Genomic DNA, 24740 nt, shown 5'->3' on the forward strand with positions numbered 1-24740 from the left:
GCCTTGCTCACATGGCTTCCCATCAGTGAATAATTTCTCTGACATGCTGCATTTTATCAGGAGATCATATGAATTCCCTACAGATACAGTATAACTTTAATTTGGAGCCCATATTGTTATCGCTTAAACTCCTGAGGTCAGGCAGTGACCCATGCTTAATATTAATCTTGTTGGTACGGAATGTTGGACTAGGTGCATCCAAGAAATTTGGTCCTCCAATACAACCAGAAATACATGGGTGACACAACGTTCATGCCTGCATATGAGTGGCTGATCTACTGAAAGATCTTTGTTGAGACTGATTTCCTGGAGGCCAGGTTGAGCAGGATGAAGCATTTGAACTTAAAGGAAGAAACTGCATCAAATCACCTTTAATTGGAACAGTCAGCCATTTGGCATTATTGTGTTGGCCAGGATTTTCTTTCAGTCCTGGTATAGTCCAACCAGTTTCCACAACAGTGTTCAAACAGAAAGCCAGAATTAACAAAATAAATGAGCTACACCGGCTTTTCAATGAATATGCCATGTCCTGAAAATCTAGTAAATAATGAAAGCTCTGGGCAGCAGCTGATCCATCAGTGTATTTCCCTGGGTGCTTTTCCTTGTACTCCTCTGGCTGGCAGAATAATTCCTTTGTAGCTCTTAGTACATTCAGCACAGGAGTCTGTGGAGAAGAGAGAAAAGCTGATCTCATGTAGGTTTGTTGTCTGCCCTGGCAACTGCTGTTCTGGGCCAGAACAAGCAAATCATGTCTGAAAAGATGCCTTTGCTGCTGCAGTAGAAGAATGCCCAGGCTTGGCCCTTGTTTCTCTTTCTTGTCTGCAAACCCCACCAAGTATCATAGTCTGGAACACAGTACTCATGGTCAAAGCCCAGTACCTCACGAGATGTGTGAGTTGAGGAAAGCAGGGTTGGCTTAATAAAGGAGGATCCTTCACATTTCCAAACCTGTGCCAAGTCAGGAATGAACTATCCATAGACTCTACAACCCCCCATCTAGTTTCCCCAGCCTACAGTGTAGTTCCTTGAAAAAACAAATCACTTTAAGATTTAAGTAGGACAGATTTTATGGGGATGCTTGGCTGACTCTTACCATTGCTGGACAGCAGCTGCCACGCCAGTAAAACCCAGTGCCCATCTAGTCAGATCGGGGCTGCTCGTCAGTTTTCATGGAATCAGAGTGATACTGTGGTAAGAGAACAAGAAAGGAGAAAAGGCATCAATCTCCAGGCACTGGTTCAGCTCACTGATTCCACCAGGAGATTGAGTATAGTTATCAGTGAACCTCTTCCCATCAAGTCACAGTGGAGTCATGAGAGTATCTGAAACCATATTAGAAACAAAGTTAACTGTCCTTTTCTCATCAGTACTGTGTCCCAATTTACTGGAAGTCATTAATTAATACACGAAGGGCCAGTTACTATCGTCACTTACACCTGTGCGACTCCACTGATGCTAATGGGGTTACTCAGAATGTAATTGAATGAAGAATTTAGTTCAGAGACTGCCCTAGGTATTACACAGGCACATTCAGCTCTAACAATTTATTAAGGTGACATATTACCAGATTTATTACTGGATGCATACCTGAAACTGACTAACCCTCGTAAAATGACCCGTCATAGCCTGCATTTGTCCCATGAAAATGGGATCCTTCTGGGATATAAAATGGCTATCTCTGTTGCTGGAGTTCTAGAGTCCACAATGGAAACTTTCTAGGGCCTTTAACTTAAGCAGGAAAGTACCCTACCCAAAAAGTTTTGTTTTGCTGTTTGACTACTGCCTACATCACTGTCAATATGGAGTGTCACAGCAGCAGGGTTAGTGTTAAAATCTGTGAGGTCTGAACAATGCAGCTCTTTGGAGATGAAGGATATCCCAAAAGTTGTGTATTTCCTAGAGTTACAGAAGGTGAATTTCTGTGCTACTGCTGTTCTGAGAGCTTTTAGTTGTGTCCATAGGGTTTTGCAAGTTATCAGGAAGATAATTACTTGGGAGGTTATACCGTATAGTAGTAGCAGTGACTAAAGTGAAAAATAAGTGCATGGTTACATTGTAGTAAAATCTGTACTGTGAGAATAATTGTATCATGATTGATATTACATGCTTGGAGACCTGTAAGGTGTTCCCAGAATTGCTGTTCTGGTAGATGTACCGCTATATTAGTGCCTAACTCCTCCCTGAGCTCAGTGCAATAGATTGTATTTCTGTATAGCTTCATGCCAGAGTATCACACATTTCTTCATAAACATCTTTCTGTTTGTCTCCTATGGAATATTTGATGGTCTGGAGTGTGATGATGTTTTGCCAATAAGAATTTGGGATATAGCACCATTAGTGACTTATGAAGATCTCCCTAAACTGATTAACTCTTTCTACCCCACCATACTATCAGTATATGCTATTGATTTATGGAGATACCAATTTTAGAAAAGTTTTGTGTCCTTCCTTTTAAAGATCTAACTCTACTGCAGTCAGAGTGAGCTCTAAAAATATCCAATAATGATCTAAAATAGCTTTCTTGTATTTTAAATGGCAGGACTTTTAGGTTCAATACCCCCAAGATGTTCTAGAGCTAGAAGTAAAAGCTATGTATCTCATTGAAAAGCTGGGAAACTCATTTCCAGGAACAGAAATCTCCTAACATAAAAGGGTTGTGAAGTATTGGTCTTAAAACTCATCATTTGTCCAGGACCAAATCTTGTCCACCCTGAGCCTCAGGCAGGAGAAATTTTGGAGTGGCATAAAGGGTTTGTAACAAGTGGTCAGAATCTATTCTGTTGACAGCAACAGAAATAAATATAACAGCATGTTTTTGTGTGAGAAGGATTACTGGTTCTGAAAGACAGGAGACCTGATAATAAGGGTCAGTTGAAAAGTATGTTTCAGACTAGCTGGCCCACTCTACATGTTTCCATGTTTGTAGAATCAATTATATTAAACAATGTACCTCTCCTCTTATACTCTGTTCATCTTTCATTCTCTTCTTCTCCTTCCCTCTTTCTTATACCTTTGACTTCTTCTTCCTTCCATCTTCTGTGATTTGTCCCTTGATCTCACTCAGTTCTCTTCTACTGCATATTCACAAATTCTGATTTGTTTTAGGTCATACTGTTAAAACATTCTTTAAATCTGAACATTCATTAAATATACATATTTTGCAATCCATAGAGATGGCTTCTAAGAACAAAATTTCTTCCAAATTATGGTGTTTGTAACATCATAATATTAAGGATAGCCTCTGTGAGTACCTCATGACCCTATCCACTTTTAAGCTCCTGTTGTTTTTTCACAGCAGTGTATTATGTTTAGAAGATAATTTCTTCTTCATGAAAAGATTTTTTTGTGGTGGGGTCTATATTCACTGCAGGCTGGTATGTGGCCTAGTCTCGCTTGCTTTTGAACAGCAGGAGAGATCTATTCAGTGCAGAGGATTTTTTTTTTTTATTTGGCTGCTGGTGAAATTTGTTTCCATCTCTAAAATCCCTTTCACATACAGAAACTGACCACCTGGTGTCTGGTCTGTCAGCGACTGGCCTCCCTGCGCAGGGACAACATCACTATAAAAAGCATGGTTAAAACTCCATAATGATTTTGTCCCATCTATGCTAGTAGCTAAACCATTTTTAAGATGGTTCAGGGGAACCTTTTGCTGACAACTCTTATTAGCAGTATATCAGTTTCCTTAGATGGAGCCTTAAGAAGAGATGTTCCTGTGCAACTTAATAGTAATGCCTCACCAGCTAATCAGTGTGCAGATTCCCCTATGTTCTGAAGAGTTCTTATTAGATGCTTTCTGCAGATACATTAAGGTCAACGCAAGATCAGGTCATTTAAACTTTATAATTGTGTGTGCGTTTGGTGCACACGTGCACATAGAGATACATATACAAAGACAGAGTATAAAGGTGCTATGCGATATATAACAGGCAGAGTAGAGATTAGAGAAAAGGATTGGGAGTCTATTTTGCCTTTGACTTGCTTTATGATATTAAGTAAGTCACCTAGGTCATTACATTTGGGTGCACTGAATTAGACATTAACTATGTATTTAGGATCAAAGTGGTTTGATTTTCAAGGGTATTGAGCACCTACAATCCCACTGAGGTCAAGGAAGCTGTGAGTGCTCAATGCCTTTGTGACTCAAGCCACTTTAACTTACATGACTCCATGTGACTGTGAGGCGCCCACTGTCAATTGAAGTTGTTGGTCATAACCCTTGGTACCTTGGTTTCAGCAAAATTAAGATAATATTTACCACCCATACTCTTTGTAAAGTGCTTTGAAAGCCTGGGGAGCGATATAAAGGCAAACTATTACATATATTCATATCAAACAAAAACCCAGATTCTGACTCGGCAGTGATCAAAAATAAAAGAAGAAGAGGAGGAGGAGGACAGTTACATTTGTGTAAGACACTTGGCAATAGGGTTATGAGTTATGGTCATTCTTGGCATCAGAATGACCTCTTAGATAACAGAAGGGCTGTTTCATTGATGATACAGGTACACACAACACTATTCCCCCTCATATTACCAACAAGATTGCATTCTTCTGCCATGGCAACCCCCAATGGCATGGCTTGAGTTACAGTTTTCAAAGAGACCAGCATGCATTGGGAATCGATTGTTCCTATTCTTTCTTTCTATTGCTGTTCTCATAGAGGTCTAGAGTGTAGAGTTCATTTAGAGATACTAACAGTAACTCTTATATTTCAGGCATCGGATCTCCAAATCTAAGTTTAGGTGAGTAAAACAGACCTGTATTTTTTCTGTCATTCCACTGGCTTTGCATTCCACCTTTTAAAATTATCTTTCACTGTCACCATGGCACACTGATAACTCTAAAACAGTCCCAAAGCTGAGAGATTTTAGTCAGTCGTCCACCAAAATCAGTGGTCATTTTACTTACTATTAACCTGAAATAAGGGATAGAGGTTAGAGATTACACTTATGTCGGAAGTTCATATTTGCTGATGTGTTGGCTCAGCTGCTGAGATCTTCCCCATTGGTCACAATGAACATGTTAAATCAGAACATTATAGAAGCTGGAGATAGACCAGTTAGATCATCCACTAAAAGCCCCTCCCCCAAGAGCTTGTTTTCCATAGCACTTGGTAGCGTTCTGTTCTCTTTAGTTGTAGTGTCTCAGGCAGTGGGATTCCCATGTTGTATTAGGCTTCATCCCTCCACTGGACAGAGCTGGAACATTTTACTCCTTTGTGCCATAATCCATAGAGCTTCTCTAGCGGGTTTCTGACTCTCAATAATTTCTCAGCTTTTGGAAATGTGTGGAGGGCCTGAGCTGCCCAGACATATGCTTTGACTGGCAGAATTGGCTCCCTCCAGCAAGAGTTCTAACACTAGAATGTTATACAATATACTTTGGCTTCTTCAATATTTGGGACAGGAAAAATGTTATATTTCTTCCTCATACACAGGATGTGAATAGTCATGTGGAATTGTCATATTAACCCATGCACATACAAATATAGACATGCACATGTGAATGCACACATACAGTCCATACATGTACATAGGAAAGCATATGTGTTCATCTATAGATATACATGCACATATGGCACACATGCATGCACACACACATTTTGGACTAGATGAAGACTGGAAAACACAGTATTAATCCTATTTGACCCTCCTGCATTTATTCCTGCTGATTTAAGAGTAATTCTATCACCCAAATATTACAATAATTTTCTCAGTTTTAAAAAATAACATTTCTGGAATCTCTTCTACATGAATACATATACACTATTTGTGTTTCGTAGAAAAATTCTTTATATTTTACCTAGCTAGCATTTACAAGTAAGTACCTGATCAAATTTTGCTGTAAGATTCTTAAGCCATTGTGGAATATTTGCATCATCTGGCTTTGTTACGTCTAGGTGCTGAACTCTACACCTAGCACATGGTCACTACTTATCACTGGACAGGGAATAGGAAAGACAGGTCTAGCCAAGGAAAGTTTCCATTCCACTTTGTCATGTTATATATATCTATATAAATAAAATAAAAACTATTAGATTTATTATACTGTGCCAAGTGTTGCCTGGAAACTGGTTGCTAAGCAAGTTAAATTCTGAAGAGTAGGAGGTGTATAATTAGCTTTAAATACCTTCTGTGGATAGTAATTACCCTCAGAAATCAGTGAGACACTCATAAGGGGCTGTGTTCATGGAAGGCATAATTTAAAGGGGTACTGTTTATTAGCAAATGGTATCCTTATCAACGGGCACAGGGAAAGATGTTGAGGTCTCCCAGGGATCTCAAAGAAAATAGACTTTTTTACATTGTTTTTAGTACAAAGTTAGCTGTTTTATTGGGCCTGACCCTCATAAGTGCCACGCACTTGAAATTCCCACTCTTCACTGAGAATACAGACATATGGCATCTCTCCAGGGGCCTGTTTCTAATCCCGGTAGGCAAGAAAAGACAGGATCTGACCTGTGCCTTGGCCCATAATTATTCAATAAGGAAAAGCTTGTTAGGTCTATGGGAAAAAAGAAATCGCTAGAAGCCTTTTCCTTCTGGTCAGCACATCTCTCCTCTCACCATGGCATATTGGCTCAAAAGGCTCATCTACCTAAAAACCTTGGGACTTTGTTTAGAGCCATGTTTTATTCAGACAGTTGTGGTCACCCTGAGCAGGAATGGATTTAAAAGTCTTTCACTGTCATCACTCCAGAAAGTCCATAATATACCTGAATGAAAGCTGGAGGGTTTAATAGGGGGATTTGCAGTGACTGATACATCCTCATTTTTCATGCTTTTTTCTTTCTCCCTTTTCCAAGCCGCTACTGGCGCCGGTGGAACAGGTTCTGCAGGAGGAAGTGCCGAGCTGCTGTCAAGTCCAATATTTTCTACTGGCTGGTGATCTTCCTTGTGTTTCTCAACACCCTTACCATTGCCTCTGAACACTACAACCAGCCAGACTGGCTCACTGAGGTCCAAGGTGAGAGGCAGTAGCAGTTCTTCTTGCTGGCCTTGTAACCAGTAAGGGAGAAACAAGCTTACAGGGATGAAGAAAGTGTTAATGAGAGCTGATGACCCAGTATTTGAAATACTAGCCTTGAACTACAAAAAAATACAATTACAATCCTCTATTTGCAGAAGATGTTGGGCAGTATTTTATATACATGACTGCATTATGAGAGGCTTCAGAGAACACTGAGGGCTGGGCTGTTAGGACCCAAAAGCATACCAGCTAGAGCAGGAGTGCATGATAATTTTTGATGGGGGGGGGCACTCCAAGATTTTGGTAAGTGGTCAAGGGCCGCACTTTTCTGTGGAGGGAGTGCAGGATCTAGGATGGAGGCTGGGTACAGAAAGGCACATGGGGTAAGGGACTGAGGTGCAGGAGATGGTGTGGGGTCTGAGAGGGTGTTTGGGTAAAGGAGGGCATAGTGATTGGGGCAGGGGGTGCATAGGGTTTGGATGGTGGCCTGGGGGAGGGAGTTAGAGTGCAGGAGGGGCAGAGGTGCCAGAGGTAGGCTCTGGCTGGGAGGCGCTTACCTAAGCATCTCCCAGCCTGCAGCACCCCCCAAGGGAGGCTGGGCTCCCTGCCTGCTGCAGCCCCAGTCTGCTTGAAAATACATGCTGTTCCCTGGACCTGGCTCTCAGCTCTGGGTGGGGGAAGAGGCGTGTCCTGCCCCCCACCCCTCCCAGGCCAATCTCTCAGCTGCAATTGGCTGGCTGTTTCCAGCTAATAGGAGTTGAGAGATTGGCTGAGGGCTGTTCTTATTGGCCACTTGTTTATGGCCAATAGGAGATGAGCACTGCTCAGGGGGCAGAGCAATCACACAAAGCCTCCCCCCTCCCTGCAGAGCAGAGAAATGTGGGGACTCCACTTTAAACTGCTGGCATCTGTGTGCCTGAGGGCCCCAGCAGGGTGGGCCATGGGCTGGATCCGGCCCCTGGGCCATATTTTGCCCAGCCCTGAGCTGGAGTGTTCCTTTAGATCCAGCTGAGGTCACACAGTCAGAGTTTACTTGTATGTGTGTGTGCAGCACTTTCGCTGCTAGTTTAAGAGTAGATTCTTGGGGCTGTAAGTTCCCCAGCGTGTCACTTGAATGGCATTTATGATACATTCAGGTTACAAGGGAGGTGAGGAGGGAGGAATGATTTATGAAGTTCCCCTTAGTCTAAGAAATAAACAGCTGAATCCTCAGTGGAAAAGAAAGAGCAGCTGAATTAAGCAGCGGCAGATAACACAGCAGCCAATAGCTGTAACCTGTACATCGGAAGATGACGAGTGTGACAGGAGGTTGTGCACTGGAAAGCACAGTTCCTGTCAAGGCGGTGGTATGGCTGTGTATTACATGCATGTGGGAAGTGTTGTGATTGAAACCAGGCTTCTATGCAAAACATTCTCATGCCTGGGTTGTCTGCACATAGGCCCCCTTTCTTGGCTGCATGCTGAGCAGCATCCTCTCTCTTTTCACTCTGACCTCAGCTGTTTTGCTAGTAGTAGTGTTGGGATTTTGGGTGGTATTGGTGGGTTTGGGTTAAAGGATAATTACTATTATTCTTTATCTGTTTTTTTTTTATGAGACACTGCCAATAAGGTGCTGCTAGCTCTTTTCACGGCAGAGATGCTGCTGAAGATGTACAGCTTAGGTCTCCAGGCCTACTTTGTGTCTCTCTTCAACCGCTTTGACTGCTTTATTGTTTGTGGAGGAATCCTGGAGACCATCCTTGTGGAGACCAAGATCATGTCACCACTGGGCATCTCGGTGTTGAGATGCGTCCGACTCCTGAGAATTTTTAAAATCACAAGGTACTTCTGTTTTTCATGGAGGCCAACTTTGGGGAGGGAGCAGGGACAGGCCTTTGGAGCACCAGTGTCTTTCGGACAAATATAGTACTTGAGGTCTGTTCTATACATTCATGTATCCAAATCACTGATCTCCTTTCAGCTCCATTCCTTCCACTATCCTATATACTTCTTGGTATAAACCACTCTTCCTCCAAAGGGCATCACAGTTTCTACTCTGTCATCTGCGGTGTGTACCTTTCGCAGTACAGTGGTTTCTGGAGGGCAGCTGAGACCTAACGGCACCTGCACATGACTGATCAGAAACAGAGACACCTTTGGGTGGCAGGGGGAATGGGTGAATGGAAGGAAGCAAGAAACAGCTGAGCAGAAACTCCATAGCCAACATGGAGCCATTTGAGACTGGCCTGTCAGTAGGGGATTTAGGATGGAGACATCAGCTCTTTCATACGGAAGAAATAGGAGAAGTCTGAGTGAGGGGGTTCACTGAGAATTGGTCCGCCTTTCTATGTAGATTGGCAAGCTGCAAAAATTGGAGGAGCACCTATGGGGAAGAAATGGTGCGTGCTGAGCTCCCAGCAACCCTCTCAATCAGGGCTTCCCCCTCCCCAGCACCATCCGCCTGCCAGCAGCCCCGCCAATCAGTTCCTCCCTCTCCCTCCCAGCACCTCCTGCCTACCACAATCAGCTGTTCTGCAGTGTGCAGGAAACACTGTGGGAAATGGTTGGAATGGGGAGCAGGAAGAGGCAGGCTGGGGCTGGAATGGGATGGAGGAGAAGAGGAGCAGGGGTTGAGCACACCCCGAGAACCAAAAATGTCAGCACCTATGGATGCATCGCATGAAGAGTACAGGGAACCATCCTCCAAGGTGACTAGCAAGGCTGGTTAGAAGCCCTTTAAACTAAGCAGGTTAATGTATTAAAATATGGGAAGATGTTATCCACCAAGCTGGGTCTTTTAAGGGTTCCTGTCAAATTAAAAAGAAATTGTCATGTGTCCTTTTTTGCTGCTTTATGGTGACTTGAGGAGGCTTGAAAGACTGCATTAAGCAGCCACACTGTGTGCATACCCAGGAGCAGAGACCCTGGTGGCTTCCTTTCCTCCTCACCAGTCCCTGTGGAGAGAAGCACAATGCTAGCCCAAGCAGCAACAGAGAGGGGACTCTGCCTACTTCCCCAGCCACTCCTGTTTCTCCTACAGAGGAAAGGAGCCCCGCACTGGCAGCTGCAACCGTGACCTTCTTCAAACTCTTTTTTTCATTCCCTTCTTTCTCTCCTTCCCTTTCTACAAAGGCACAGCGCCTCTAGTCAGAGCGGGTATGTCTACACTACCCTCCTAATTCGAAATAGGAGGGTAATGTAGGCATACCGCAATTGCAAATGAAGCCCGGGATTTGAATTTCCCGGGCTTCATTTGCATAAGCGGGGCTCCGCCATTTTTAAATCCCCGCTCGTTCGAACCCCGTGCCGCGCGGCTACACAGGGCACGAACTAGGTAGTTCGAACTAGGCTTCCTAGTTCGAACTACCGTTACTCCTCATTCCACTAGGCTTCCTAGTTCGAACTACCGTTACTCCTCATTCCACTAGGCTTCCTAGTTTGAACTACCGTTACTCCTCATTCCAGGAGTAACGGTAGTTCGAACTAGGAAGCCTAGTTCGAACTACCTAGTTCGTGCCCCGTGTAGCCGCGCGGCACGGGGTTCGAACGAGCGGGGATTTAAAAATGGCGGAGCCCCGCTTATGCAAATGAAGCCCGGGAAATTCAAATCCCGGGCTTCATTTGCAATTGCGGTATGCCTACATTACCCTCCTATTTCGAATTAGGAGGGTAGTGTAGACATACCCCCCTTCTCTTCCCTCCTGTAATCAGGTACTGCAATACACATGCTTGATTTAGCAGGACTTTGCCAGCTTGAGGTGAAGTCACAGGAAATTTCATCTCTCCACTCATCCCAATATAGTTATCCCCATGCAAATTCATGTGAGTGGCTGCTTAATGGAGGAAAGAATCTGGGGTTCACATGTACAGGCTTCCAGTTAGCACTTTGTAAAAGATTCAGCGGGAGGGTGGCAGTGTGTTTTCCTGCAGAACGAGGTATAAAAATGTCCCTACCATCATTTTAAACTTCCAGCAGGAGAGCTCTGTGAACTGAGTTAAAAAACACAGAGTGCAGAAAAAGCAAGACTAGATCTGGAAGATGTTCAAGATGGCCAAGCTGAGCTGCAGACAAAAACAACTAACTCGGATGCCAGATTAGTTTAAGGTTTTACCCTGAATTTAACAGCCATTATAGAATCCCAAAAAATGAAAAACGACTTTGAAATGTCTATGGTTTGGCTTACTGCCAAGTGTGGATGGTTTTCAGGGTCAGGTGTCAAGGGCTGAAAAGGAGTTTACAGCCATAGAGACAGCTCACACATTGGCCAAGGCAAGGCTGAGACTATTCAAAAGGAAGGTGGCCTATTTAGACGAGTCAACTGAAGACACAGGGAATAGGAACTAGCAAAAATAAACTATTAGATTTAGACTCCCAGGAGGAGTGGAGAGCCCAGATCTGCAGCGTTTGTCTTCTTTCTGGATCCCTGGGACTAAAGACAAAAGATGACAAAATTAAACTAGATATGGCTCATCAAGCTCTGGGTTAAGTTTCCAAGTCAAGTGCCTGTCCCAAGCCTGTGTTAACAGGATGCAGGCAGGCCATCCTACTAGTAGGTTTTATGGGAGAAGAAGTAACAGTCTGATCATGAACAGTTGTTTTTTTCCACATTCTTTTCTACTCCTGCAGAGAGAGAGGGAGAACAGTTTATAAACCTGTCAGGAGAATTCTCTGTGAAAAGGGACATAGATGTGGAACCTTTTGCCTAGGAATCCAGAGCGTGTCTAATAAGGGTACGTCTAGACTACATGCCTCTGGCGACAGAGGCATGTAGATTAGGCTACCGGACATAGTAAAATGAAGCGGCGATTTAAATAATCGCCGCTTCACTTAAATTTACATGGCTGCCGCGCTGAGCCGACAAGCAGCTGATCAGCTGTTTGTCGGCTCAGCGCGATAGTCTGGACGCTCCCCTGCCGACATCAAAGGTATTTGTCGACCACCCAGGTATGCCTCCTGGGATGAGGCATACCTGGGTGGTCGACAAATACCTTTGATGTCGGCAGGGGAGCGTCCAGACTATTGCGCTGAGCCGACAAACAGCTGATCAGCTGCTTGTCGGCTCAGCGCGGCAGCCATGTAAATTTAAGTGAAGCGGCGATTATTTAAATCGCCGCTTCATTTTACTATGTCCGGTAGCCTAATCTACATGCCTCTGTCGCCAGAGGCATGTAGTCTAGACGTACCCTAAGAAAGGAATTCAGACCCTTACATAAAGGGTGTGTCTAGACTACATGCCTCCTTCGACGGAGGCATGTAGATTAGCCAGATCGGAAGAGGGAAATGAAGCCGCGATTAAAATAATCGCGGCTTCATTTAAATTTAAATGGCTGCCCCGATCTGCCGATCAGCTGTTTGTCGGCAGATCGGGGGAGTCTGGACGCGATGCCCCGACAAAGAAGCCTTTCTTCATCGACACAGGTAAGCCTCGTCCAGGCTTACCTGTGTCGATGAAGAAAGGCTTCTTTGTCGGGGCATCGCGTCCAGACTCCCCCGATCTGCCGACAAACAGCTGATCGGCAGATCGGGGCAGCCATTTAAATTTAAATGAAGCCGCGATTAAAATAATCGCGGCTTCATTTCCCTCTTCCGATCTGGCTAATCTACATGCCTCCGTCGAAGGAGGCATGTAGTCTAGACACACCCCTAGAAATTAGAAAGAAAGAAACATTGAAATATTCCAACATTCTGCTTTTTGCGAGTATTCTTTCTAGTACAGCTGCCAGTTTTCCCATTCTTAAGTCAGCTCTAAACACAGTGCTGCTTTAATGTCGTTAGCATTATAGACACTGATGGAACAAACACATGAGTGGAATGATAATAAAGTAAGATACCATCCCAGAAAGATCAGAAGGGCAGAAAGGTTGACAATGTAATGGATTATGTCAAATATATATTTGTGACTGACATGAAGACATATTGGACATAGAAATAGTAATAATCAAGAGGCTAAAAAGAGGCACAAATCATGGAAAGTATGAAGGCAAGTGTATATCTTAGACTACCTGATCTTCATAAATCTGTCTGTCTATCTAAATTTTCCATGAAAAGTATTAAGTATAGACAAAACTCTGAGTGCATCAAAATATGCACATATCTGAAGAGCATAACATTTTATCATAGAGCAGAAAAAAACACAAATTGAATGAATATCCCATAGTTTAGGGAACCACTGTTAGAACTTCAGGAGCAAACATTACTTGGAAGATTATAAACTATCATCAGAATTATTACATGATGTAAATTAACGAGAAGCAATATAATCTATTTGTTTTGTTCTCTTTAATGTTTACACTGTTGTGCAGAATATCTTCCTGTGCTGAGAGAAGTCAGATGACGGTCTCTTCATGACCTAGAAGGCTTTATAAAACCCTCTGGCTGTGTCTACACTGCACCCCTTTTCCGGAAAAGGGATGCAGATTAGACACTTTGGAATAGGCAAATCCGCGGGGGATTTAAATATCCCCCGCAGCATTTGCATTAACATGGCTGCCGCTTTTTTCCGGCTTGGGGATAAGCCGGAGAAAAGCGCCAGTCTAGACGTGATTCTCCGGAAAATAAACCCTTTTCCGGAGGATCTCTTATTCCTATTTAAATCCCCCACGGATTTGCCTATTCCAAAGTGTCTAATCTGCATCCCTTTTCCGGAAAAGGGGTGCAGTGTAGACACAGCCTCTATGTATTCCTTTATATAGACTGAAAAATAATCCATTTGTTTTTGTTTGTAAACTTAGGTTCAAATTTTAAAGCTATGTCCTGTCACTGGATGTTCATGGGTGGTTCTCTGTTAAGTCAATGGGTTCTTATACCTCCAAGCATATTAGTCTGTGTTGGGTAACCAATGTTGGAAGCACTAGTGTAAATAGCCCACTAGTCACTGACACTTCTTAAAATTGTGGATCTTTGAGACTGCAGGTATCACAAAGCCATGATGGAAGGGGTATAAAGGCATGGAAAGGTAGTCTTAAAACAATTCCTGGATTCTGTGTCTGGTCTTGGGCATGTCTCTGTACCTTCATTCCTCCAGTTGAATACTGAAGATAATAACAGTACTGGCCTACCTCACAGGAGTTTGCAAGGCTTAGTTCCATAATGTCTGTAAACTGTTTTGAGATTCTCAAGTGGGAGATGCTATAGAAGTGCAAACTTTCATGGTTAATATCTTAGTCCAGGTGGAGAAAGCGACAATGTTTTTTTCCTTTACAACTCAGTTTCTGCTGCTTGTTGCTGAAAGGAATTCAAATATCTGTATTAGTGACATCACAGACTGTGGCCATGAAAATAACTGTGATGTCACAGGTATTGCATTTTTTTTCTTTTTTGTATGATGAGAAAAGAGCAGAAAATGAGCAATGAGGGCCGTTGTCCAAAATGCATTGCTATATGTTTGGATACTCCAGGCCAAATCCATTCCTGGGTGACTTCATCGAGCTAGTTGAATTGCTCCAAGGATGGCTTTGATCTTCCTAGTTTGTCCCTCAGCTAACTGAAGTCAAACTATAAGGTGTTGCTCGGATGTACACTAAGGAAAAGCTTCAGAGGGGTAGCCGAGTTAGTCTGTAGCAGGAAAAACTTTAAAAACAACAAATAGTGGGTTGTGTCCATGAAAGCTTATGATACCATCTATGTGTTTTGTTAGTCTTTAAGGTGCTACTAGACTGTTTGTTGTTTTTTAAGTTTTTACTAAGGAAAAGATTGAGTTTTGGTCAGGTTTAGCTAGCACACAATAGCTAAGGTGTCTTCATTTTGAGCCAGTCACTGTCTCAAGACAAATGCCCACTATGCAAATTTGTTTTCTGACTGGCTGCTTTAGTTTTGTGCATGGATTTAAATCCTCCAAGGAATGAAGGTAAAACATCACCCTTCTTGGCACCATATCATCTCAGTTAATTATGCTGAAGTTTTAATGTTCCATAAAAAATAAAGCTGGAGTGCTGACACAGCTGTAAGAATTATAAAGAAATGTTAACCTGATGAATGACTAAGCAGTTGGGCTCTTATCTAACAATAAATTTAAGCATGTGTGTAACTTTAAGCAAGTCATCGAGGCTATTCACATTCTTTAAGTTGCACATTCATTTAAGAGTTTTTCTGTATTGAGAACTAAAGGAGTTGTGCCTTAGCTGAAATTTTCAAAACTGAAGGAGTTTCGATGTGCAGGGAGATACTCTGAAACTGCTTAATCTCTGGTTTAACTATGCTGAACTTCATGGTGTTTCACCAGAGGTGAATTTGGCCCTCTTTCTATTTCACTTGTTCTTCCTCCCTAAGTGTAAAAATATGTGCGCTGTAAGTGTGAACAGAGATAGGAAGAGCTGTTAATTGCACATCCACTGAGGATGTTTGGTGATGTTGAGCCCACGGCTTCAGTCGATTTACCTTACTTTTGCAATTTTGCATTTCCCATCTTTCTAATTGCAGTTAAACATGAAAGCAGCCTCGCCTCCTGGCAGCACTGCCGCTGAACTGGGGAGGGCACAGCATTTCTCTTTGATGCTCAGCCACTTGAGAGGAGCTGGTTGCTGAACTTCAGAGGAGAGGCCCATGTCCCTCTCCAAATCTGGCCACCAGCCTTTGCAAAGTGATTGGGCCTCTCTGAATTTCCCCTCTCCCCTAAAAAGGGAAAGCAGCTCCTTTTGCACTGATTTTTTAGAACACTTGGCCAGTGGCATTTTAAGTGCCCGTCACTCTGATTCCACTCTCTATTTGTTTGTAATGGTAGGGAAGGCACCGTGTTCATTTGGGGTGAAAGTCATTCCTATGCACAAGGTCTGTGCATCATTTAAATGCCACTTAATCCTGATTTTAAGTGGTTAATGGGACCTGAGTGGTACATAGGCTTTGTGCTGGCCTGCTTCATGGTGTGAATTTCACCATTAGTGATCATGTGACATTTACTGAAGTATGGAGTTTAGAGATTAAAACAACTATTAGCTCATCTTCCTTGACTCATGTAAAATTAGAAAATATCCCCTGTTCTCTTTGAATGTTTATGTGAAATAAGTGATAGATAGATGCTGGAAGAAACTCCTTATTAGCACCTTTTAAGTGTAAATCTTCAGAGATTACAGGTTCCAGGTTGGCTTTGCTCCCAGACCCATAATCACCTCTGTAGGGGTGACACTGGTATAGGAAGAGAGGCTACCGCTGAGCTTGAAGCGAGTGGAAGGTGTCTAGCAGCCAAGAGAGCAGCATGGAAGCTGCTTCAGAGCTGACATTCTATGTCCCACAATCGAGTCCGTTTCCCCCTTCCCATTCTGCCATTTGGTGCAGAGGGAAAGCAAAGTATGGCCACAGTCCAACATCTTCCTGTTCCTTTTGGGGCACTGTGAGGCCCCAGTCAGTTTGGATGCTCTCCTGAATGGAGCACACAGTGAGTTGAAGGCGCTTTGCAATGTCCGCACTTAGTCTGACCCCATCACTGACATCTGGATACACTGGGTGAAGAGGAGAGTCACCAATCGATTTAACTCTAGTTGCTTTAATAGCTGCACTCAACACTGTATGTCGTTATATAAAAGGGTTTGGAATGTAGATTGTTACAAACAGTTTATTCTTCCATCAGGAATTGCAGTAAAGGAGCTTCATCTTAGTAATGTCCAGGAAATTTATGCCAGTCTGAAAAGTTTTTTAAAAAGTCATCTATTGTTTTTTAACATCAGGCTGCAAGTGGCATCTAGCTACCAGGGTGACACCAAAAATGTCAACCTAGAACTGTCAAGTATCAGAGGGGTAGCCGTGTTAGTCTGAATCTGCAAAAGAGACGAGGAGTCCTGTGGCACCTTATAGACTAACTGAAGTGTAGGAGCATAAGCTTTCGTGGGCAAAGACCCACTTCGTCAAATGCAAGACTAAGATGCATCTGATGAAGTGGGTCTTTGCCCACGAAAGCTTATGCTCCTACACTTAACCTAGAACTGGTTAGGAGCATTTTAAAGATGTACTGAGGCCGTGTAATGAGTTTGATACATAAAGAGCAGTGGCAGTGCATAGTTTGCAGAAGCCAGAGACAAAGGGTTGTTGAGGACTGAATCTGATATCTGCACTTGAAAGGGAATCCTCTGAACTGGCATTCATGCTAAAATTCGACACTCTCCGCACGGGACTTAATAAAGACCCCAGCTATCTTACCCATTACAAAGATAGCTTCCCCCATTATCACCTCTAATTCTATTAACTCACAGACATCTCCCCTTCCCCACCTCTAATATCATTAACTCACTGGCATTCACCTCCTTCCCCCCCCCCCCCCCACATCCCCCTTCTGTTCTGTAATGTGATTTGTCCTTTTCATATGTGTTCTTTTTTTTTAAATTGTATCCTTTGGTATATATGGTTGTGACTACTTTCTTCCATTATTTGATCTGAGGAAGTGGGTCTGGCCCACAAAAGCTCATCATCTAATAAACCATCTTGTTAGTCTTTAAAGTGCTACATAGACCTGTATTTTGTTTCAGCTACACCAGACTAACACGGCTACATTTCTACCACTATTCTGATATCACACTGGTGCATCTCCAGGGTGTCTCCACAAAGGGCAAAGGAGTTACACCATTGAAAACTGGTGTGGGAGGAGGAACTGGCCCTGACTATCTACCCCAGTCTCCCAAATATCAGAAAGCTCAGCAGCCTCCATCCAAGGTTGAGCGCAGGCATGCGCGTACACATACACACACCAGACTTTGGACAGATTTTGCATCCAAATAGTTTCCCCCATCTGTTCTTGTCCATTATTACAGAGCCATTCTCTGGAGTCAGGTATTCTGGCTGTTGAACCAGCTGTGAGAGTTGTAATGAGGTTGGTTAGAATGTAACTCATTGAAGCAGCAAGAGCTAATCACTGTATATTGATAAGAGAGTTGCAGCACCTTAGACGGAGAGCACTGCAGTAATCTTCTGTCTGTGTGTGTGGCAGGGGGAGGGGGAATTGTGTACATACACGTGTGGTAGTAAAATTACTCATTAATTGCAGTCGGTCTCATTATCTCAGGGAAGCACATGGATGATTCACTGCTTAACAGGTTGTTTGGAAATGCTTGTTTATATGCAGTAGGCAGCCTGAAACATTATCTAATGCAGTCCATGAGCACCTGCCCTGGGAAAGGAATCTGAACTGCCTCTCTTTGGCTCCCTTAGGTATTGGAACTCCTTGAGTAACCTAGTGGCTTCACTGCTGAACTCAGTCCGCTCCATCGCTTCCCTGTTGCTGCTTCTCTTCCTCTTCATCATCATCTTCTCGCTGCTGGGAATGCAGCTCTTTGGGGGCAAGTTTAACTTCGATGAGATGCAAACCAGGAGGAGCACATTCGATAACTTCCCCCAGTCTCTCCTCACTGTGTTTCAGGTATGGGTCCCAACAGTTCCAGCAAGGAATTGACAGTCTGCTCATGTGTGCCCCCTCTCGGGGCGAGACGGGTCTGGTAATTCCTGTGCAGACTGGTATTCAATGAGACTGGAGATTAAATTAGTCTACTGTAGAAAGTGATCAATGACAATGAGTTCTGCAGCTGCTGAGATGGTGGCCAAGGTTAGGAGCTGAGCTGAATTCCCCATCTGTTGCAGAGGACAAACTTTCATGTGTCTAGCTGGGGCCAGAAGATAAGCACTGCCCTGTCAAAGGCAAGCATCTCCCTCCTAAAGCTGACACAATTGCTGCCTAGGCCTGCATTTGTGGTTTGCCCTAACAGTGTTCCACTGGGTCTGAGAGGAATTGGAGAGATTTGAGAAAACCACATTGGGAATCTAGTATCTGTATTCTGAGTACAGCTTTGCAAGTGGTCACATCAGAGCAGGCGTAAAGCTAGCTTGTGTGCATGAGGAGGGGAAGTGAAAATCACCTGCTGTATAGAGGTATGCAAAGTTGTCTGAGCCTTACTCTGCTGTGCTGCATTCCTGTGCTGAGCATTCTGTTCCAGCACTCTTTCAGCAGTCTGACTCATGCAAACACGCACGCCATGGAATCGTATGGCAATGGCCAGGAAACCCGAGCAAAGCTGGTGTGGTTATCTGCTTGGCTTGAGCAGCCCACCCCCATGGGACATCCGGACATTCAGAGCACAGACCCTCTCAGTTCTTTTTGTTTTCTGGTTGGAACCATCCAGTAATCCGAGTCCCTCAGAGAATTTCTCTAGGAGAGGGTGGGGTTTCTTTGTTATCAGGGAGTTTTCAGGTTTGCTGTGTGGTCTAACACTGTGTCCCTTATTGGTGGGAATGTGTCATTTAGATCCTGACTGGGGAGGACTGGAATTCGGTGATGTATGATGGGATCATGGCTTATGGCGGCCCCTCTTTTCCAGGAATGTTGGTCTGTATTTACTTCATCATCCTCTTCATCTGTGGAAATTGTATCCTTTGATGCTACCTTTTCTCCAGGAAGGGATGTATTTAAAGCCATGTTTTATTACCTTATTGTGTCAGGGGAATATGAATTTCATGAGTGTCACCTTTATGGTTTACCAGGCTCTGCATTTTAGCTTCTGACAGCTAAAAATCAATCTCATCTAATTAATTTTAACTGATACTAAGACTTTAAACAATAACATTTGTTAGAGCAGGATAAAGTCAAGTCAGCTCAATATGCCAAATATAGTTTTAGTTTAATTCCTTCTTCCTTTTTTTCACCAGACCTTAGTCCCTACCTTGTCCAGAAACGAATCTGCATACCCACTTAATCTATGTACAGTGTATTTTTTTGTTTCAATTTATTCCTCTTATTATTGTTATCCACCCTTTGTGGAACAAATACATATGTAGTTTACAATACACTTTATACAAATGCTATAAAAGTAGACATTTTACAAATCAAATTTTATGCATGCTCCCACATTAACTTACTGATAAAGATTTCCTTTGATAGATTACCATCTATTTGTATAAAAGATATAAAATCTGTATTCCCTGTTAGCTGTAGGTCTGAGCTGGTGCTGAGCACCCTTGACACCCATTGGTTTCAGTGGGGATTGAAGGTACTTAGCTTGCTCCAGGAGAAATGCAGCACATTCCATAGAGGGCTCTGTGTGTATGAAATGCAGCTGTCCTTTCCACTTCTGAAATACATGCCTGTAAATCTGCCCCTATTCCCTGTCTGCCACTAGTTCCTTCTGGTTTTGTTTGTGTTCCCCTAACGCAGTGTTTCTCAAAGTGGTCCATGGATCCACTCTGAGGAACCTGCTAAGAAGCCACTAAGTGTTTTTTTTTTTTACCGGCTCCGCAGCCACGGAGCCTCGTGGTTCCCAATGGCTCTGGTTTGCTGTTTGCAGCCACGAGGAGCCGCAGGAAGCAGGCTGGTCTGGACCATTGCTTCCTGCAGCTCCCCTTGGTGGCAAACAATGAACCAGAACCAATGGAAGCCATGAGGCTCTGGGCTGCGCTGCTGGTAAATGAACTGACTGGAGCAGCCAGTCAGCAGGTTTCTCAGAGTGGAATCAGGGACCACTTTGGGAGACACTGCCCTTGTGGATGATTCCCTCCCCAGAGATGATACATTTTTCCTGCTGATTCTTCTATGTGATAACCTTGTAGACTCAGCCTAACTTCTTTGACCTTTCTTCATAATTTAATTCTCTCAGGCCCTGGTGTCCGATATCTCTGTTGCCCTATGCTGCCCTCTCTCCAAAGTGAGATGGTGCAATCCCATGTATCTGAAGGTCGAGGGAGGCAGTCTGTCATCTTAGAAAAGGCTGCAATTCAGGTCCCCTAGTAAAAGGAAAGGAAAACTCCAGCCAGCTGTGCAAGCCAGCTGGCTTTGGAAGACAGCATTTTGGGCCCTTGACCCCCATAGCACGGTGGTAATCCAGGAGGGTTCTATATATTTACAATACAAGCCTTTAACTGGAATTCACTTAAATAGGATTATTCATAAGAGAAGCTGAAGTTCAGCTTTGCAAAACGGGGGTCTCTGAACAGTGGTTGACCTGGACACAAGGGAAAAGAGGGAGCTACAACTCCAGCTCCGAATTTCTAGCTTGTCCACCCAGGCTCCTCAGGTTATTGGAGCACGATTGCTTTGTACGGTAAACCTTACATGCATGGGCTTATGTTGGGACTTGACAGAACTGCCAAACGAATCCCTTAGCACTCAGCTCTAATGAATTTCACTTTGGTCCCCTTAGAGATACGCTGCTAATGACAATGTTATATGAAATGTCAATTACGGCCAATCAAGTCTGTGGGGAGTACTTTAATGAGGTTGTTCAATTCAAGTACTTAGGCCAAAATGTTCACAGGCAGGTACCTAATGTTATGAGGATCTTGAATACATACTTGGACTCCTAAAGAAAAGAGGCCTGCTATTTCAAAGGCTTAGCCCATGTGCATGTTCCTTTATGTTCAAGGGGACTTGGGGTGTGCTCTGCTCTTCTGAAAAACAAGCCACTGTGATTTAGATGCCTCCATATGGATTGAGACGCCTCACGTCAGGAAGGCAGGTTTAAACATTCGGAAACACAGGATTTTGTGTTAGCCCTGGGGAAAGCGGGGAGGTGTGTGTGGAGGGGGCCTAAACATTTGTGTGTGATCTGATTGCAGCTTGCTCATAGGAGTAGACTGGCATTTTCAGGTGATCAGGGTTTTCCCTGTCCTGGTTTATGGGTTTCCACGCCCATTTTCTTTACAGAAATACACAAACAGATATCCTGCTGAATGTATTTTTAGCCATTGCTGTGGACAATCTTGCTGATGCTGAGAGTTTGACATCTGCTCAGAAAGAAGAGGAAGAGGAAAAAGAAAGAAAAAAACTGGCTAGGTAAGCCCATCTACGTTATTTTAAAAACGGAAGTGGTTGGAATGCGGGAGCAAAAGGAAGGCTTTAGGGTTACCGAGTTGCACTGCTGTGCGGGGAACCAGCTATCGGGGGGAGGAGGGGGGAGAACGTGAGCTCGTTGTTCCTTGAACTATCTGTGCTGGAAGCATTGTGGCGGTGATGTTCAGTGAAAGGGGCTGCATCATTCCTAGCCTCTGGTTGTATAGTTTAAAGCCCATTGGTACCTCCCATGGCTGGAACACTGTAACCAGAGAGGAGGCATGCAGGGCCATGGGCTTGTGCAGTAAATATGACATTGGAGGAGGAGAAGTAGGAAGTGATAACAACACAATGACCTTGTGTGAGCTCCCCCGGTGTTTTCTGATCCCCGCCCCACCTCTAACAGTTGATGTTTATCAGAGGCACTTTCAGCTCTTACTTCCCAAGACCAAAGATTCATCTGCTTTTTCACCTCTGACCCTACATCCCCCATTCTTCATCCCAGTTCCTGGGGTGCTCCTAGGGACTCCTGGTAAGGGTGAAACTTCATTCCGACTTTCTCTTTCTTTCCTCACTGTTGGCAGTGGAGAAGCTTAATGTCTCGTTCCTTCTCCTTGTCCCCCTAACTTTGTCCTGGCTGCCTGGAGAAGGGACTTGCTCTGATACACTGATCATTCTGCAGGACATCTTTTCAGCTGGCAGAGTATTCCTATGATCAGGGCTCTGTTTGCCCTGCCTAAGGGTTGGCATAGCAAGCAGAGCACGAATAGCCAACAAAGGCCATCAGACAGCTGGCATGAAATTGGGAGCCATTCTGAGGAAAATCTGCAGGCAGCATAATCCTAGTGTAGAGCTAAGATCCTAGTGTAGCACCAGGATCCTAGTGTAGAGCTTGAAAACTATGTGTCTTGTGTATGTGAGGGGTGGGAGTTGGGTGAGTGTAGAGAAGGTCTGTAATCAGATCTCTAGGTATGCGTACATGTACACAGAGAGGGAGCGATGAGTGCGTACATCCCTAAGAAAGTTCTGCAGGTACATTCATTGACGTTGCCTTTCAAGCCAATCAGAATGAAAAGCCTGCGGGCATCTATGCAGAATGGAGATGCCAGCTGATTATTGTCATGTTGTCACTACACTGAATTTCTGAAAGGGAACCCCCTTAGTAAATGTTTGCTTTTAATCCTGTTGAATTGTTAGGACTGCTAGTCCTGAAAAGAAAAAGGAGATTGAGAAACCAGCTGTGGAGGAAGAGACAAAGGAGGAGAAAATTGAGCTGAAATCGATCACTGCTGATGGGGAGTCCCCACCTACTACCAAGGTCTGCTGTCTCCTCCCACTCAATGTGCTGTAAACAGTTCGGATTTCTGAGGGAACAAAAAGTCAGGGCACTGTCTGACCAGGGCTTTTTCTATGTCTTTATCAGATCAACGTGGATGATTATCAGCCCAATGAAAATGAAGAGAAGAATCCATATCCTACTACTGAAGCTCCAGGTACATCTCATCCCCTTTTCCTTATCACTGGTACAGGAAGGAGAGGCTCTAGTTCCCAAAGTAATGACAGTTCAATCATATTGATTCCAATTATTTTTTTATAATAATTATCCAAAGCCTGAGAGAGCTCTAATTTGTGTCAATGGGTGATGTGGCCACAGCAGCCCCCAGAACTGATGGGCAAAAAAAGTGAAGTAAAAACACTTTTCCCCTTAACCTCTTCGGTGTAGCAAAGTTGGCCCTAAACATGAGTGAAGAATACAAATTTTCCTGGAATGATCAGTTTTCCAAAAATGTATGCTTCTAATTGTCCCTAGTGGTATTATCAGTGAAATACTAACTGATCAGCTGCATGGTTGTTTGCTGTTGTATTGCACCCTTTATTGAAGTGAAGCGAATTGTATGGTGGTTTCCAGAATTGTTCTTTTCGCCCTTATTTAAGATCAGAATTACATTCGCTCTTTGTCAGTCTTCTGATACCACTCCCGATGTTAGTGATTTGTGAAAATGATAGCTATTAGCCCTGCAATTTCCTGGCTGCTTCTCTTGGGTCCCTCAAATCAAAAAGCAAATCAGAAAAGTCAGGTGATCTAAAATCTTTCGTATGTTCAGGTATATTTTTAGGAATCCGTTATCTATTATTAGAGCAAATTTACTAGAATAATCAATTAGAGAGAGACTGTGGGGGAGGTGATACCTTTTATTGGGCCAACTTCTTTTGGTGGAAGAAACAAGTTAGCTTGTCTCTCTCACCAATAGAAGTTGGTCCAATAAAAGATGTTACCTCACCCTCTTTGTCTCTCTATTATCCTGGGGCTGACACAGCTATGGAAACACTGCCTATAGTAATCTATGACATTCTTTTCTATAACAAAAGGAAAAACTATGTAGCACTTTAAAGACTAACAAGATGGTTTAATAGGTGATGAACATTCGTAGGCCATCTTGTTAGTCTTTAAAGTGCTACATAGTTTTCCTTTTGTTTTAGCAAGATCAGACTAACACGGCTACCTCTCGCTTACTATTCTTTTCTACGTGGTCTTCTCATTCTGATATGTGAAACTCTAACCACACAGAACTTGTGTGCTGCCTCTCCATGTGGCAGCAGCCTAGGACAATTGGTTCTCAGGAACTCTTGTCCAGGGCTTCCCCTGCCTATTAGTAATTAAGTAATTATTCCAGTCTTTTGTATTTCTCCCATCCCATTTATCGGCTTCCTTGTGACCACCTGGTATTATGAGCTCCTCATTCTCTTAGCTAACCAAATCTGTTGTGCTACACGAAGAACCATGTGTCCCTATCCTGTCCATCTGCAACAATGCCTGATTTCAGACCTCTTCTTGGTCACTGCATGGATGTGGATGTACTTTGTGCCATTCTTACACTGCAGAACTCAACATTTCCTGGATACTATTTTTTCTCAGCTGCAGTCAGCTATTTCTACCATCCATCGATTTGTGGGTTAATCTCTTAATTTCAGTGAGCCTCGCACAGACACCATCATCCCACCTTCTAAAATCCCTCCTGCTCACCCAGTGCCTGAAAATGATTTGTAATA

The 24740-nt window shown here is 43.6% G+C and overlaps 1 protein-coding gene across 11 annotated transcripts in view; it reads left to right on the forward strand.

Annotated features, from left to right (window-relative positions):
- The window catches only part of CACNA1C (calcium voltage-gated channel subunit alpha1 C), a 630647-nt gene that overhangs the window by 476913 nt on the left and 128994 nt on the right, over positions 1 to 24740 (forward strand). For all 11 annotated transcript variants that reach the window (XM_089769299.1, XM_075896596.2, XM_075896633.2 and 8 more), the window contains 8 exons: positions 4719 to 4745; positions 6809 to 6969; positions 8568 to 8793; positions 18086 to 18293; positions 19173 to 19293; positions 21578 to 21692; positions 22887 to 23007; positions 23113 to 23182. In XM_089769299.1, coding sequence (XP_089625425.1) covers positions 4719 to 4745; positions 6809 to 6969; positions 8568 to 8793; positions 18086 to 18293; positions 19173 to 19293; positions 21578 to 21692; positions 22887 to 23007; positions 23113 to 23182 — 1049 coding nt within the window. The remainder of the gene's footprint in view (positions 1 to 4718; positions 4746 to 6808; positions 6970 to 8567; positions 8794 to 18085; positions 18294 to 19172; positions 19294 to 21577; positions 21693 to 22886; positions 23008 to 23112; positions 23183 to 24740) is intronic.

The sequence above is a fragment of the Pelodiscus sinensis genome, chromosome 1 (assembly GCF_052426305.1).
Source record: "Pelodiscus sinensis isolate ZL-2025 chromosome 1, ASM5242630v1, whole genome shotgun sequence".
In the NCBI taxonomy this organism is placed as follows: domain Eukaryota; kingdom Metazoa; phylum Chordata; order Testudines; family Trionychidae; genus Pelodiscus; species Pelodiscus sinensis.